At 35.5% G+C, this 17220-nt stretch overlaps 1 protein-coding gene across 3 annotated transcripts in view; it reads left to right on the top strand.

Moving 5' to 3' along the window:
• The window catches only part of MDFIC (MyoD family inhibitor domain containing), a 92541-nt gene that overhangs the window by 45552 nt on the left and 29769 nt on the right, over window positions 1-17220 (top strand). For all 3 annotated transcript variants that reach the window (XM_023228181.2, XM_023228182.2, XM_023228183.2), the window contains one exon: window positions 12811-13086. In XM_023228181.2, coding sequence (XP_023083949.1) covers window positions 12811-13086 — 276 coding nt within the window. The remainder of the gene's footprint in view (window positions 1-12810; window positions 13087-17220) is intronic.

A 17220-nucleotide genomic window follows, 5' to 3' on the forward strand; every position in this document is an offset into this window, starting at 1 on the left:
GATTTTGATGTGGCAGGGCAGGGTTAGGCCTGTAGAGTGTAGGTAGAAGTTGTATCTGGGAAGCCTGGTTAGTAGCGATAGGAAAAGACTATTATCTTGGAGGAGAGACTATTCTAAGAGATAATTAATGGACAGAATTTAGCTTCTTAGTGATGTTAAGGGATGAAGGTGCTAATACTCAGTCATTCAAAAAAGCGCGTTGGATCTTTTTTTAATAAAAAAGTTAAATATACCTACTTAAAGCAAATATGTAAAAAGTTCAAATTTTTAAAATTCTGGTAAATTTCTGGGTGTTATATATTATTCCCAATACTTTTCTGTGTTTAAATTTTTAAAAAAGTGTAGATGCAGTTGAAACTGCTTGTTACTCTCTGGACATTTGCTTCTTTCTTAAGAGCTTACAGATTTTGTTCAGATGTACCAAAGTCAGGTGAAAAGATTCTGATTAGTTTCAGCCAGTCACGGTCATCCTGTTTCCCTTGCAAGTGACTGGTTTGGGGGTCAGACTGTGACTCAGTGCTAACCAATGAGATGTGAGAGGACATCTCCTGGAAGGTTTCTGGAAAAGGGTTTTTAAATATTTTTAGAAAAAGACATTAAGGGAGAATGCCTCCTTTTTTCAAGACTTGATGTCATTCTTTGATGAAATGCCTGAAGCTGCATCATAGACTCATAACTATGAGGGCAACAGTCAGATGAGAAAGTTGACATGCTGGAGATTACTGTAAACATATGGAACCTTTGTCTTTCATGATATAAAGCTGTGAAATGAATAATAGTACAGCTGCCCTATTTTTGGGTTTTCTGTTATGTGAGATGATAAATAATTGTAAGCTCTATGAGGGCCAGGTCTTTGTATGTTTATTCTTTGTAACATCCCTTATTCCTAGAATGGTGCTTGGCACCATAGTATATAAAACAAGTATTTTATAATGTATTTAAGTCAGTTTGCAGCCAAGTTACCTTGAGAGATTTAGTGGGTTTTAATGCACAGTTAGAGGAAAAACATCTATGTAAATGGTCTCAATCATGTTAATCTTTTATTTTTTTTTTTTTTTTTTTTTTTTTTGTTTGATGGAGTCTCTTTTTGTTGCCCAGGCTGGAGTGGTGCAATCTCAGCTTACTGTAGCCTAGACTTCCCAGTGTCAAGCAATTCTAACACCTTAGCCTCTCGAGTTGCTGAGACCACAGGCACATGCCACCATGCCCCATTCTTTTTAAAAAGACAGGGTCTCGCTATGTTGCCCAGGCTGATGTCAAAGTTGTAAGCTCAAGGGATCCTCCTGCCTCAGCCTCCCAAAGTGCTGGGATTACAGGCGTGAGCCACTGTGCCCAGCCTCAATTGTGTTAATCTCGAAATGTTGTTAATGAGTTTGTCTGTCTGTGTTATTTGCAGATGCTTATATGTTAAGTAACATTTTATTCTCAGGAGTTTAAAATTGTCCTGCTACTTTGATGAAGACAAAATCTAGAATTCATACCCCCCAAATCATGCTCCAAAAAATTAAAACATGGGCACGATTTTAACCTCAGGAGAAAACAAATGAGAATAATGAGAAAATAGTGTCATTTTTACTTATTCATTTATGTGCTAGAAATTTTCATTATGTTTAAGCTATCTTTCACATATAAAAAAGAATTTAAAAATCGTATATGTGAATCTACTTCTACAAGTTTGGAAACTTTTGTTGCATGATTTATCTGAATACTGCTGTTCGTTTACGTGAGATAAGCAGCTTGTTCATTATTTCTTTATGGAAGAAACTCACCAGGATCTTCTGTATGGGTTGGACAAGATAATTAGCACCATCCCAGTTTTTTCCTAAGTCAGTTCTTAGAACTTTGCTTGCAGTGCTAAATTACCAAATTATGTCAAGACAGAGGGCCATCTATAATGAGAACTGTTATTAGAATTAAAGCACAAAGATTTCCTTTTCTCAATCTGCATTTTAAGGGAATTTATGGAAACCCTCCTAGTAACAACTACTCACCAGTGAACTTTGAGGGCTATGAGCACTACTATTAAAGCTTTGTAAATGTATAACAATAGAATTGATTTTCTTCTGATTTACCTTGTGTAAACCACCAGAAATAAGTTTAATTTTGTAAGTGTTCAGTTAGCAATCTGTATGCTCCTCTACCTAATTCCATATCTCATAACTGGAACTTCATTTGCATTCCCACTGCCCTAATCTCAAGGAGATACCAGTTTCACTTGTATATTAAGTTGGGTTTGCTTTTATTACAAGGAGGAAGGAACGTTTAGATACATAATTTGACTTTGACTTTTCTGACGCTGTTTTCAAAAAGGTTACTTAACTAGTATTTTTGATGCATTTCTCTACACATAGTATGATATCTGTAACTGAATCTTTAATTCCCTTGTTACAACAGAGTGAATTTCTTGAATCCTTGCTACAGTTCCACCATCCTTATATTATGCTTTTACAGCAATTCCCTAGACTCAGGAAGGTGAAGGATGAAGTTTATAATGGTATTGAATACCAAACTGTTGCTTGATTTATTCAGGAAGGTTGTTATATGCTGGGATCAAGTGACAGCTTAAAAGCTAGTATAATTCATCATCATCAGTTAATTTTCACTGGGTGTCCACTGGGTGCTGAACATCGTACAAGGCTCTTTATCAGCATATATGTGTCTGATAAGGTTGATGGAATTCTAAGAATATAGGATCTTGTACTTAAGGAACTCTATATAATCAAGGCAAGTCAGCAAATGCCCAGTGTTGTCACACTCTGTGTACAAAATGTATATTACTAAAAATACTTTGTGTTTGTGAAGGGTACATGTCAGTAAATTGAGGTCCCAGACTCAGTATCTATACTACTATCAGAAGAAAGGGGTGATATTGGATAGACCACAAGCAGTTATCTACTATGGTCTTGTTTTTGGCTGATCAGCACACACTTATGGGTGTATAAACATGCAGATAATGCCACAATATTTTTACTTAATGAGATCCAATGATCCTTCACACAAATGTATATGTACCTCTCTCCCTAATGGGAGACAAATCAAAGTCACATCCAGATGAAACATCTAGAGCTAGCGTCATGTTATTCCACAGACCTCTAGGTGGTGTTTGTTCCTCCTCTGAAGTAATTCAGAAACCTGACCTACATCAAATTTGGAAGTAGCCCTTCATGATCCTGCGACATATGGCTTGAAACACATCTGGATAGACAGAATGTAGGATAGTCACAGTGTACTCTGAAGTACAGTGCTGGTCTAGGGAATGCACCATATTTCCCTGGTTAGGGTGGTACAGAAGATAATATGGCTGGGGACTATCATAACCATCTTGTTGTTGAGTTTCTTCCCTGATCTTGGTCTGGGTTCTGTCCCAGTGGATTTGTTTACTGCAGGATTATCTATTAAGAAGATTCCCCTTGTTTGGGGTCCTTCATAGCCATCTCTGAGGAGGGGCTCAGGAAGGATTTCCTTGGAGACGCCTTAGCAGTTCTTTCCTTGTTGGCAACAAAGCCTTGGATTCAGATTCCCTTAGAGTGGAACAGTCATAAGCCTTTATTTGCTCGGCTGGGGATGTTTCTAGAAATACAGTGTCTTTATGATTTTTGTTGATTGCTTTATCTATCTTATTTTTTGGAGGTGGCAGTAAAGGATTTCATTTTCTGGTCACTGCCTCCAAATTTGTGTCAAATAATGATCTTTGACTCTGGTCCCTTGCTTTACCACTTTAGTTTTTGGGCTCTGGGCTCTCCATATCTCCTTTTGTATCAATTTAATAGCTTCCTGTCACTAGCTCTACTTCTGCAAGTGATGAGGCTTGACCTGTGTTGCTGCGCCTCCCCCAGGATTTACTTCTTGTGAATGAATGATCTGAATGATTTAAAGGCAGTGAGTTGGGGAGGCACTTGGATGAGCCTGGAGTTCAGTCTTCAGCAGTTCAATCTCCTCCCTAATATTTCCAGCACTTCAGTCAGCATGCTAAATTCAAATTGTAACAAGTAATGTGGCTGCTAAATTCAGCTAACATGTATATGATTATCTTAACTTTACCGGTCCCAGATCCCTGGCTACCAAGGCTGTTCCTTAGTTTGTATATGTGTGAATTGCATAAAGGCAAGTGGGGGCTGAACTTCAGTTCTTCCTCTACTCACCAGCGCTTGAACCACAGCAAGCATGACTTTTTGAAATGTGTCTATACAGAGGAGAGGACCTTTTTGAGTTTACACAATAACAAATTTATTTGCACGTTGCTGGCTATGGCTGTATCACCTGTAGGTAAAAAAAACAGCTTTTAATAAAGCTGTCTACTTTTTCTAGTTGGTTTTTACTTCAACTAGTTAGAATGTAGTTTGTTGTTTTGTTGTAGGAACTTCTCAAGGCCATAAAAAATCTAATATACAAACACATGGGCAGTTTTCTGCAGAATACTGTGAGGATCCAGTCTTAGTATACACATTCCAAGAACTGATGAGGCTTGTATTAACTAAGGAGCTGCACTTTAATATTAACTGCTGATTTTTCAGGTTAGGATGTAGGGATCTCATTGTTCCCATTCTTGCCTTTATTTAGCTAACTTCGTATTTCGACAATCTACTTCTGATACAGGTGTTTACATTAGGCCAGAGTTCTTGGTTTCAAACTTTTTGATATATACCCTTGTTGTATTAGAGAGCCTGAATCACACGGAGGAGAGCAAAGGGATCCAAAAGCAGGGCTGGGTCTGGGACCTATATTGGAAAAGTGTTCTGCATCTATCTAAGTTTGTTGATACATTCATTGAGGTGAAACCTGAGAGTGCTGCATGCTTCTTAATGGGAGGTCTTCTTGCATGTTTTGTGGCCTCTATTGCTTGCTTTTATGCTTTTATCCTCAAATGAATGACAAATTTGGCTTTACATCAGGCTAGCTTTTGTACATCAAAATTTCTAGTTAATTTCTCTGGATAACAAGCATTAGAGAAAAGCTGTACGTGGATAAAATATAGTGGATTTTTTTTTTTTTTCTTCATTGGTTTACTGTCTGGGGCTGTTTTAGTAATACATGCAGATCTTAAAACAAAATGCTGATTACTCTCTTTAAAACTGTTTATATTTGGATTTACTTTTCTATCACATCATAATTTTTCTGAAAAATGAAAAAATGTTTGTATATTAACTTGAAAAATGTTTATTTGCAAAAAGGTTTTCTGCTGATTTACAGGGAAAAAAAAGCTAATAACACAGAATGAAAAAACAAAAGACAAATAGTAATTCAGGAATAAATGGGGAAAATTATGTAGAGGAGGATAAGGAGAGGAAAAAACAAGGGTTAGGAGCTGGAAAGCTAGGCCTCCCGGTACATAGGAGGACCTGTCATTTCTCTCATTCGCCAGTGAAGTCCTAATGTGGGGTGGGGAGGGAATGTTTAGGGTAAAGGGTGAAGTAACTTTTGTAAGACAACAGAAATGGGAAATACTTACTCTAGCATTCAAACCCCGGTTTGTCTTGTTCAAAATCTATAGGCTTACCACTATTGTTGCGAATATCTTGTTTGAGGAAAGTCATTAGCAGTTACACATAAATGACTCCTGATACAAAGGTAATCAACTCATCCCAGATTGTCGGGGACAGACCTGGTTTTAAAACTAAAAATTTTTCATCCCAGGAAGCCCCACCACACTCCACCACCCCCTTAGTCCTGAGTAAACTGGGATTGTTGGGTCACCCTATCTGATATCCTCCTAGCCATGATTAGGATGGAAATTTAAGAAAATTTTATATACTGGTCTTCACATGGCAAAGTAAGGTGGGATGGATACTTTTTCTACAAAACTATATGATATCATTGTTATACCTCATAATTAGACCTCACATTGTAAAGATTGTCAACTTTTTTTCTCTCTCTCTCTCTTTTTCTTTTTCTTTCTTGAGATAGGATCTTTGTCTGTCACTCAGGGTGGAGTGCAGTGGCCTGATCATGGTTCACTATAACCTTGCCCTCCTGGGCTCAAGCCATCCTCCCACCATAGCCTCCCACGTAGCTGGGATACAGGCATGTGCCATCACACCCAGCTAATTTTTTATTTTTTTGTAGAAACAGAGTTTTACTATGTTGCTCTGGCTGGTCTCGAACTCCTGGGCTCAAGTGATCCTCCAACCTCAGCCTCTCAAAGCGCTGGGCTCTGCGCCTGGCTCAGATTGTCTACTTTCTAAGATCCACTGTAGCTATGGATTTAGTAGCGTTCTTCCTACTACTATTAAGAGATTGTTTATATGTTGTTAATAGATTGTGTATATTTTTAGCCAATCATCATTTAAGCATTTCTTTCCTGTGAAATTTGGCATATTTTGAGTCATATGGGCTAAAGGCAGTTTATGTATCATATATATACACACACACATACACACACACACATATATATGAATATATGTGCGTGTATATATGTATGTGTATATTCATAGTACATAGTTGTTAATAGGCCTTAATAGAAACCATTAATGTCTTAGGGAGTCTCAGCATTAATTCTGTAGCCTAAATAGGATAAAAATTAATTCCTTATGGAACAGTAGGAAATGAGCATTCCAGGTCAGCAAGTGGCACCCCTCCCTGCTGCCATACAGATTCCTTTTGTTTGGTATCTGGAACATCTCTTAAGATATTTCACTCAGCTGTGGTCAAAACTGGTTTGCTGCTAACTGCAAAACAGAAAGTATAGAGAGGGCACACCCACGTTTTAAGACCCAGTCCTAAAAGTGACAGAAATAATTCCTGCTCTCATTCCTTTAGAGAGAACATAGATACATAGCTAAACCTAACTGCAAGGTTAGGGTTGCAGAGAAATGGGACTAGCCACGTACTCAGGACAATTGGGAAAATTAATTTGGAGAAGAGTCTCTTACTCCAGGCATTATTTAAATCTAAGTACTCTCTAAATGTTCTTTATGAAATACAGAAAAATTACTCGTCTCTAAACAACTTCTAAAGTTTTATCCTTTCTTTGGGGATGGGGGTAGTTGTACTTCCTGTTGTCATCTGGAGGTTTATTTTGCAATCATTAAAACCAAAGTCATGTTAAAAATTCTGTAAGATGTGATATAGTCATAAAACAATTGCCTCCTTTGAGAGTTCCCAGCCAGGTAGTTACAGAATTTGACTGGAATCCTTAAATTGATGAGTGTTCCAAAAAATGTCAGGATTCCAAAGTGTATTTCAGCATATTAATTATCTACATCAAATAAAGATGGAAAATATTATGTCAAAAAAGAGTCCAGAAGCTGAAGAGGTAAATACAAAAACAAAATTAGAAGACCCTTGAAGGGGAACTGAAGAAACAGATTCAGAAGGTGCCAGAAACTTCTAGACTATGTCAGTATTGGGATATAGGGTCCATGTAGGGTTTCCATATTGAGAAAGATTTGGATCAAGTTGATGAAAAGAACTGGGCATTAGGATGTTCATTTTAGTTGATTTTAGCCTAAATTCACACTATATTGCAATAAAAATGTAAAATAGTTTTTATCATATTAGTGCATATTGAAGTAACTTTTCATCTTCCTTTTAAAGCTGTTGTATATCTGTGCATATCATATATATATATATATATATATATATATATATATATACACACACACACATATATATATATATCTTCTACTATCTGTGTGTGTATTTGTCCCATTGTGACCATGGAGTAGCAAAGTCGTGGGCACCAGTAAAAGCTTTGTTGCCATCCCTGGGAAAAATCATTTAGATTTACACCAAGTCATTTTCTCCCTCCATATTCTGCACTGACCATTTTGTTATTAACAATTTTACATCCTGAGCATTTAATTTTGATTTTTTATGTGTACAACAACCATTTAAGCTGAATAGCATGAGAATTCTTTTTAATTTTATTAAATCTGACTTGTGTAAAGAGACCAGTGGCTGAAGATGATTTGCACATACTAATAGATTATACGCTATAGCAAATGTTGCTTTATATTGCTACTCCAGCAGCTGTGGTTTCCAGTATAGTTATTACTAGCTACAATATCACCAGTTTTTTTCTAAATTATCAAAAGAAGTTCATGCTATTGACTCATTTACTCCCATATTTATTATTCTTATTGAAAATCACTAGGCCTAATTTTATTGGTTTCCTTCCTTATTGAAAACATTTGAACCTAGAAAGTGCAGTATTTCTTAAGACATTTGTAACTATTCATCATGGATATTAAAATTACAATCATGCTGTATTGTGTCAGCAATGAGTTTTGTAAAAAACATCTTTACACATATGCTAAGTGGATGACCAATGCTATCCAGGTTTGAAGATGCTGAATGTTCTTATAAGTGGTATTTGAAATTTTGATGTGTATTGCATTCATTACTGAATATCAAGAATACTTTTTTTTTTTTGCTAGTATTATGGAGTAAATTTAAAATGGGGTCTTTTGTAGAAGTACCCATCCTGTTTAGAATGATATAACAGATGCTGAATGTTCACATATCAAACAAAATGCCAGCTTTCTGTAGAAAAGAGGTGTCAAAAAGTTTCTTTGTACCTTTAACGCATGTGATTATGTAGTACAAAATGCAGAGTTTGTAAAATTTCTTGAATATACAGGCAAAAAAATGAATAATTCAAAACAACTCATAAGTTCTACATTCTATTGTCCCTTTATAACGCAGGCAGAAGATAGCAGTGCGCTCCCAATAGAGCTGAATTTGCACAAGTTACACCTCTGAAAAATGCCAGATGGTCTATGGTCTACTTTTGAGAGCTGTCACATATGTAAAGATTTGAAAAAAGAAAGACAGCTGAATGAGAGCAGTGGATCATTAAAGGGAGAGCGAGGGTCCCTAGGCATCACTTGTGTTTTAAGAAGCATTGTGTCGTTTCCATATTAGCGTGTTTTTTTTTTTTTAAAGCCATACACAACTTTGACATAATAAGGAAGGAAATCTGTTTAAAGCCAAGTTGTTGTAGTTTAATCAGTCAGGCGTTTTTGTTCTTTATTTGAAAATAAAATCATGTTTCCTACTTGGTTTTAACTGCAATTTTACCATAAGATTCAAGTCATATCCATAAATAATTATCAATAAAGTTAAATTTAATTTCTATTGAGATAGCTAATGTATTTAAGGCTTATCCAGTTTTGATTTGACTTACATAGTACACACATCTGGCAAAATCATTCAACTAAGAAATATTTTAATGTTAGGAAAACTGGTGTAAAGGGATAATGCTTGGTTATCTGATCATAATCCAAACCATAGTGAAAATAATTAGGTGACAGTGAAACAAAAATAATGTACTGTTATTTATCTGCCAACAGAAATGGATATCATTTTGAAGATTGAAATGTAGATAAATCATTAAGCATGCATGAGAATATCACTCCAGCCATACCTAGTAATTTGCTCATAGTCAATTTTGATAGCAGAAAAAGGTCAAATATATCAATTTTAGAATTTGGTAGCCAGGATACAAGTGTCTTTTACCACTGTTATTTTTATTTATGAAAAATATTTATTGCATAGTAATTCTAAATTTATTTTGAATTATGAAATATGACAGGACGTTTTTGATTGACAAGGAGTCTCTCCAGCTTTGGTCAATGCCATTTCAACTCAATCAAGCTCTCAGATTGCTTGAAATATTCTTTCCAGAGGAAAAAGTGGCTGAAAACATTCCATTTATTTGGTGAGATTACTGGAAAGTGCTCTGAAAATAACACCAAATTAGGTTTAACTGTCTTTTTTGGCATCTTTTTAAATACATATGCATAACTAGCTTTATGTTCAATAGCAGTCATTAGCATGTCATTCTAGTTGATACAAGAAGTTACAGAAGCAGCAAATTCATCTCTAAATCAAACCATTGCACACTCGTAAGAAATAGATCTCCTTTTACAGATGCTGTGTAGATTTTAGTTATGAAAAGGGCATACATAACTGCTAAACAGCTGTTTACTTTTAGACTATTATTCCTCTTTATCAGTAAAGAACTGAAAAACTATAACAGGATGTCCTATATTAGTTTTTATACATCAGATATTAATGTCAATAGACTTGGTATGAAAGTATGCGTTTAAGTAAAAAAATCCATCATTTTTCTTAAAATATGCTAATAAATGAGTAGAATATTTTGACATGTTAAGGTGTTTTTCTTCACAATACATAGGATGTATGAAAAAGAATTGAAGTAAACAATGGCTTACTAAAGACTTACTCAGATGCAAACTGTCTTTTTTTTCTGAAAAATGCTTCAAGTCTTATGTAGACCCCAACGATAATAAGTCCTCTTTAGCACATTTATCAACCCAATGTATAACTGTTACATCCTTACATGCAATGCTTTTCCAAGTGGAATAGTTCTTCATAGTCTTTTGTAATTTACATTTCATAATTGCTCATAATCATGAACAGAAAAAAAGACTAATTAAAACAGTGAGTTTTAGATTTTTAAATTCCAGGAAAGTATAGCACAGTACAATTTTCACATGAATGATTTTTGTTGTTGCTCGTGTTTTTTGCTGAAAAGCTGTGATATATAACTTTGCTTAAAATTTATATAATGAAGGTAAATGATGATTTTAATACTTAATCAATGTAAACAGATAACTTTTGGGGGGCATCAGGGCTTTTAGCTGCAAAAATCTTGGCTAATTTAAATAGAAAATAAATTTATTAGCAGCACATAGGTAATCCCAGAGTTATACAGCCAAGGATCATGTCCATCCATTCAGTAGGGCTTTTCTATTGAAAACTCCACTGCTGTAGCACTAGGCCACTCTTTGCTAGGAGGTGGACACCATAAGTTTTCCCTCACTGCTAAAATCAACAAATACCTCTTCACTCCCTGTGTTGAGAGGCTCCACCACCCTGGTGTGGCTGACAGCTTGCATTGATCACTTCCAAATGCAAGCCATACTTCTGTTTGGAAGAATGTAGGTCACATCCTTGTCCTTTAGCTCCAGAGTAGCCTAGGGATGTTGTAGAGGAATTTACGTAACTCCATGATTGTGACCAGAAATGCTGGACAACACAACACAATAGGTGAATATTCACATTTGTTTTATGACTCATTGTCTAAAAAATCATATTTGTTTGTGCTTATGCTATTAAAACAGTCTCTATTTACTCTTTAAATAAAAAATTCTTTTTATATATGGGCATTTAATAAATTTGGAATTTACATGTACTAATTATATTAAGCATATGATACACAAATATTAATTGTATAAATATTAATATTTATATGATCAATTATATTTTATTTATATATTTTATATATTATATAAATATATAATCAACATAATTAGATTATATTGATTAAAAACATTAATATTTATATTGGTATAATTATATTAATTTATATAAGATAATTATGCATGTTAATTATATTGTACCCAAATATGTAGGTGTGTGCATGTCTATGTTATATTAATATATGAGTCCCATATTTGGGGCTTAATAATTTCATAAGCTTCATTGGCTTGTATGTCTATGCCTGGTCCAATGCCGTACTGCTTTAGGTACTGTGATAGAAATGGCTCATACGTCAAATCCTACAACCCTCTTTTTCTTCTTAAAATTTCCTTGATCCTTCTTGATTACTCTTCCATGTACATTTTTGGATCAGCTTGTCAAGTTCCATAAAGAAACCTGTTGGAAATGTTATGGAAATAGCGTTAAATAATAAATCGGGGAGAATTAACATAATTAACATATTTATACTCTCTCCACTTATTTGGGTTTCTTCTATGCATTTCAGTAGTGTTTTATAATTTTTGCCATAAAACCTCTGCCCATTTTTTTCTAGTTTAATTCCAAGATACGTATAGCATCTTTTGTTTGTTTGTTGGCTTGTTCTTTTCTTTTTTTTGTTATTGCGAAGAGTTGTTTTTCTTGTATATTTTTAAATTGGTTTTACTGTCTGCTTACAGGAGCATTGTTGATTTTATATGGTTGTGTATCAATCTTGCTACACTTTTAGACTTTCAGTATTTATAGTCTTAAACTTAGATTATGTGTATACTATATATTTGAATGTTCCCCAGAACATTCAACTCTGTACACATCTCAAAAATTTTGTATACTCCTGTCTAGAAGTCAGACCTATTAAATTTCTTTGTCTTGTTTATTGCTTGTACTATGATCTCCTGCATAATGTTACATAAGTCACGTAAGGATGGGCATTTGACGTACTTCTAAAGTCCTGACATTTAATTTTGGTAGATATGTTTTATTAAAGAAATTATCTTGTATTCCTAACTTTTCATAACTGGTTTATTTCAAAGTCAAATTAAAGCATAAATATAGAAAAGATTTTCTTCTGCAGGATTCACAATGGGATTTTTTTTTAAAACACCGTATTTTTCTTTGTATTGTTCAGCTTTGAATACCAGAACTTATCATTTCGTTCCTTTTATTTGAAAAGACATTTGAGTAGTTTGTTATTAGTAGTAGTATTGAAATAACACTGTGGTGTCTATGCACAAAGAGGGCTCAGCACATAGAAAACAATCAGCATTCTCTGAATGAGTCTGAAATTACCTTTTCAGATTTCTAACTTAAATTTTCTTTAAAACCTCCCAAAACAGTATTTCTCTGGTCTATTTTTTATATCCTTGCACAACCCCACTTTTGACAACCCTGTTCCCATTTTCTGTTTCAGTAAATTATACTTTCTCTATGTCTATGTTAGTATTTTTCTTTCTTTTCTTTGTTGCCTCTTCAGTGTGAGTATCATGGGTAAAACCCCAAATCTCTGCTACTGAATGTATTTTCATTATTTTAAAATATTAATTTCTTTTTCTTTAACTGGCTGACTTTTTCCTGTTTTTAATTTAGCCCAACCTCAGCGCTTGCCTCAGCTTCAGACTTCAGCACAGGTGCCGAGTGATGAGGAAATAGGCAAGATAAAGAATGGCCACACAGGTCTGAGCAATGGGAATGGAATTCACCATGGGGCCAAACATGGATCTGCAGATAATCGCAAACTTTCAGCACCTGTTTCTCAAAAAATGCATAGAAAAATTCAGTCCAGCTTGTCTGTAAACAGCGATATCAGTAAGAAGAGCAAAGTAAATGCTGTCTTTTCCCAAAAGACAGGCTCTTCACCTGAAGGTAAGTTTGAGATATATGTAGATTTTATTTGACCAGATGTAAAATAATATTTCCTGGTAATTATTTGATCAAGCAAATATAATTGAAGAATCTTGCTTATCCTTCAGACAAACAGGAATTTTGGTAAAATGCAGATTAACTTCCCCAAAGGAAAGCGCAAGATAGAAAAGGAAGCAGTGGCAGCTGACATCCTGCTTTTAGATAATCGTCTTCTAGAGTGAATAGTCATTACTTTAAATATAACTGCTATACTTCTTTTTTTAATGCCACATTTAAAAATATAAATACAACATTTTGATGGCATACATGAGTGTATGTGTGTATTTTTATCTCTCCCTGATGCAATATGTTATTCTATAGTTCAGAGATAAGATTACCTGCTTGTATTTTTGTCTTGCAAATCAGTTCTTAAATAGACAAAGCTAAAATGAGAGAAAGATTAGGTAACTTTCATGCTCTTGCCAGGGAATGGGCCAGGTGATTTCTGTTGCTTGACTGACCAGCATCTTCCAGCCGCCATGTTGGTCAGCACCTCAACCATCTCCACTCCCATCCCATTCCAGCCTCACTGTGGTCTGGTCTTCAGCTTCTCCTTTGGAGGCACCTGGCTGTGTTCTCTGTCCCCTGAGGAACTAGTTATTACCTCTTCAGTTCTATCTCATCCTGCCCTTGGCTGGGTTAAAAACAGGTTAAATACTATGAACTTGAGAAAGTTTTTCTTTATTAAACAAATTGCACATGGTGACAATTAAAACAGACTCCCTTTATATGATTCATTGTATTACATTTAAAAAATAAGAATCTCCTCCCATATTTAAGGATCTGAATTTCTTTCCATGTATCCATGGTCCTCTGGTTTTCCTCCTTTCCCCTTTTAGCAGTTATTGGATGTCTAAAATCCTGAATCTGTTATATGTATCTGATATACATATATTTCTCCTTATTCCCTTTTCCTTTCTATTTTGCTATAAAATCTTAAGTAAGAGAAATTCTGTGAAATGCCTCTGTGAAGTTGGTCATGCTTATTCATAGAGACAAATTGAGTTGTAAATAGGAAATTGTATTGAGAATTACCAGTAATGAGTGGGAGAAAGGATATTACATTTTGGCTACAGGTGTCTCAAACTCAACTGAGATAAAGTGTTAGGTTGATCAAATGATATGATAATAAATGGTCTGCATAGTTCCAGGTCAGTGACACTACTTTCCAAACTAATTAGATTGAAAGGGACTTGATTGACACTTTAAAATGAGTTTGACATGTAAGCTGCATGGTCATCTCTGAAGCATAGGTAGGCTGTTAACTAAACTGGCTCTCCAAGGAGTTGGGAAGGCAATGCAATTTTCTTTAGAGGATCTTCGCTTCTAGGTGATTGGGTGAAATAATTGAATGCAATTGAAATCTACTTGTTTTGTACATTTGAATGTACTTATTACGTCCCTAACCTCTTATTTTGCATTTGATATTTATTTTTGTATTAAAGAATGGTAACATTTGCATATCAATCCTAACTTGAAATAGGTTATGGATTGTTTATAAAATTTTTTATTATTGCTTGCCTTTAATACCATGTCTGAATTTATTTGTAATGTAGCAATGCAGCTTCATAAGTAACATATGAAGGAGGAAGAAAATCATCAGCATATGAATGAGATATAGTTTTACTCTTCCTCTCTCTCCCTTCTCCTTCCTTCTCCCTCTTCCCTCCCTCTTTTTCTTTTTCTTTCTCTTCTCCTCTCATGCTCACATTCACACTTATGGCCTACCACAGAGCTCTGGATAAGGGAAGTCCCTTGTAATCTGTGTAATCTGCTTTTATCACAAAATATGTTTCAGATTGGATTGGGGAAAAGAGGAACATAAAATACAAATTTAAATGTATAAATATATTTTGCAAAGTATTATCCATAGCTTCATTGTAAGACCATAGAATTTAGACAAGTGTAGGTTTGTTTTATTGTGATTGCTTGAGTCTAGATTAAAATTCCATTGTCCATATTTTTCTCAAAGTTCGACGTCTTCATGATTTGTCACTACTTAAGGTTATGCCCTAAAATTTTATGTTTCTTCTGACTGTCAGTTTTGAAGTTATGTTTATTCTCTGGCAATTTGCTGTAATAAAAACCAAAACCAAACCAAAACAAAAAATCCACAGAAGTGGTAGATGGCAAATGAAAAGGAAAAACATTCTCAATTCTGCCACCAGCTTGCTGGGGTACTTGAGTTTCTATGGGCCTGCTTTTTCTGTGAAATGAAGGGTTTGGATTAGATAATTTTAAAAATTAAGTTTTGTTCCAAGATTCTATGAGTCTCTTTTTACAGCACTTGCTTTACTCTCAGGATAGATCTCTTGCTGTATAGAATATGTGATCTCTTGTTGAGGAAACACCTAAAACCTGATGTGCAGAGTGGGACAGTGGCAGAAACAGTTGTGGTGAACAGAAATAGCACCTGAATTTCAGGAGGCACATATGTCAGAACAGTAGGCCTTGAATAGGCAGCATGATTTATTGTGCAAATAAAAGTGGATAGAAATGAATTCTTGTAAAGCAATAAGAATGGGGAGATTTAGTGGCTAGGTATCTTAGTCTATTTGTGCTGCTGTAACAAAATACTTGAGACTAAAGGTTGGTCAGGTTGGCTCATACCTGTAATCCCAGCACTTTGAAAGGGCCATTGCGGAGGATCGTATGAGACCAGGAGTTCAAGACCAGCCTGGCTACGTAGCAAGATCTCATCTCTACAAAAAAGAAAAAAAATCTAGCTGGGCACAGTGGCATGCACCTGTGGTCTTAAATACTCAGGAGACTGAGGTGGGAGGATCATTTGAGCCCAGGAGTTTGAGATTACAGTGAACTGTGATTGTGCCACTATATTCCAGCCTGGGTGAGAGTGAGACCCCGTCTCTAAAATAAATAAATAAATAAAACACCTGAGACTGGGTATTTGATAAAGATCAGAAGTTTATTTTCTCTCAGTTCTAGAGGCTGGGAAGAGCAAGATCAAGGTGCTGGCAGGTTAGGTTTTCTGGTGATGACCATTCTCTGCTTCTAAGATGATGCCTTGTTGCTGCATCCTTGGAAAGGGAGGAGCGCTGTGTTCTCACATGGCAGAAAGCAGAAGGGCAAGAGATCAAAAACTGCATGAAGCCTCTTTATAATGGCTTTAATCTCATTATGAGGGAGAAGCCCTCATGGCCAAATCACCTCTTAAAGGACTGACCTGTTAATACCATCACATTGGCCATGACGTTTCAACATCTGAGTTTTGGAGAGGTGACATTCAAACCATAGCACAAGGCTTTTCTCAGTTTTATGGCTGTTCTGCTTCACATTTTTGTTAAATGGTCATCTTCTTTGCCTGTTCTTCCAAGGGCAGATGAGCAAACAAGTAGCAAAATAATATTAACTGAAATTCTCAAAGCAGCTAATCATGCACACTTTGACAATGTTTTGTTTGTCTGGGTACATGGTGCTTGTGGTTGTAATTTTTGTACGGCATACAAATTGTATCAACAACTGGAATAACTTTTTTTTTTTTTGGTTCAGATAATGGAATAAAATATTTACAAAGTTTCTAGTGTTTGATTAAGAACACTAAGGGCTTATTTTCTAACCAGGATAGCAAAAACACTGCTAAGACATGATCTATTGCTTATACAGAGGTAAGGTTTGAACCAGCCATAATTGAGTCTGTGGGGGGTTGGCAAGATGTTTTAACATGTCTTTAACTGTGAATGTCCTAAAGCCTGAGAACAAAGAAGGCTGCACTTCATCAGGTCCTTTTTTTTTTTTTTTTTTTTTTTTTTGAGGCGGTATCTTACTCTGTTGCTCAGGCTGAAGTGCAATGGTGTGATCTCAGCTCACTGAAACCTCTGCCACCCAGATTCAAGCGATTCTCCTGCCTCAACCTCCTTAGTAGCTGGAATTACAGGCGCCCATCATCACGCCTAGCTAATTTTTTTGTATTTTTAGTAGAGACGGGATTTCGCCATGTTGGCCAGGCTGGTCTTGAACTCCTGACCTCAGGTGATCCACCCACCTCAGCATCCCCATCAGGTATTTTTTAAGTGATGTTGATTCATATTATTAGAGTGCCTTCTATATGCTACTTGCTTCTCTCAAATGAACTCA

The sequence above is a fragment of the Piliocolobus tephrosceles genome, chromosome 8 (genome assembly GCF_002776525.5).
Source record: "Piliocolobus tephrosceles isolate RC106 chromosome 8, ASM277652v3, whole genome shotgun sequence".
Taxonomy (NCBI): Eukaryota; Metazoa; Chordata; class Mammalia; order Primates; family Cercopithecidae; genus Piliocolobus; species Piliocolobus tephrosceles.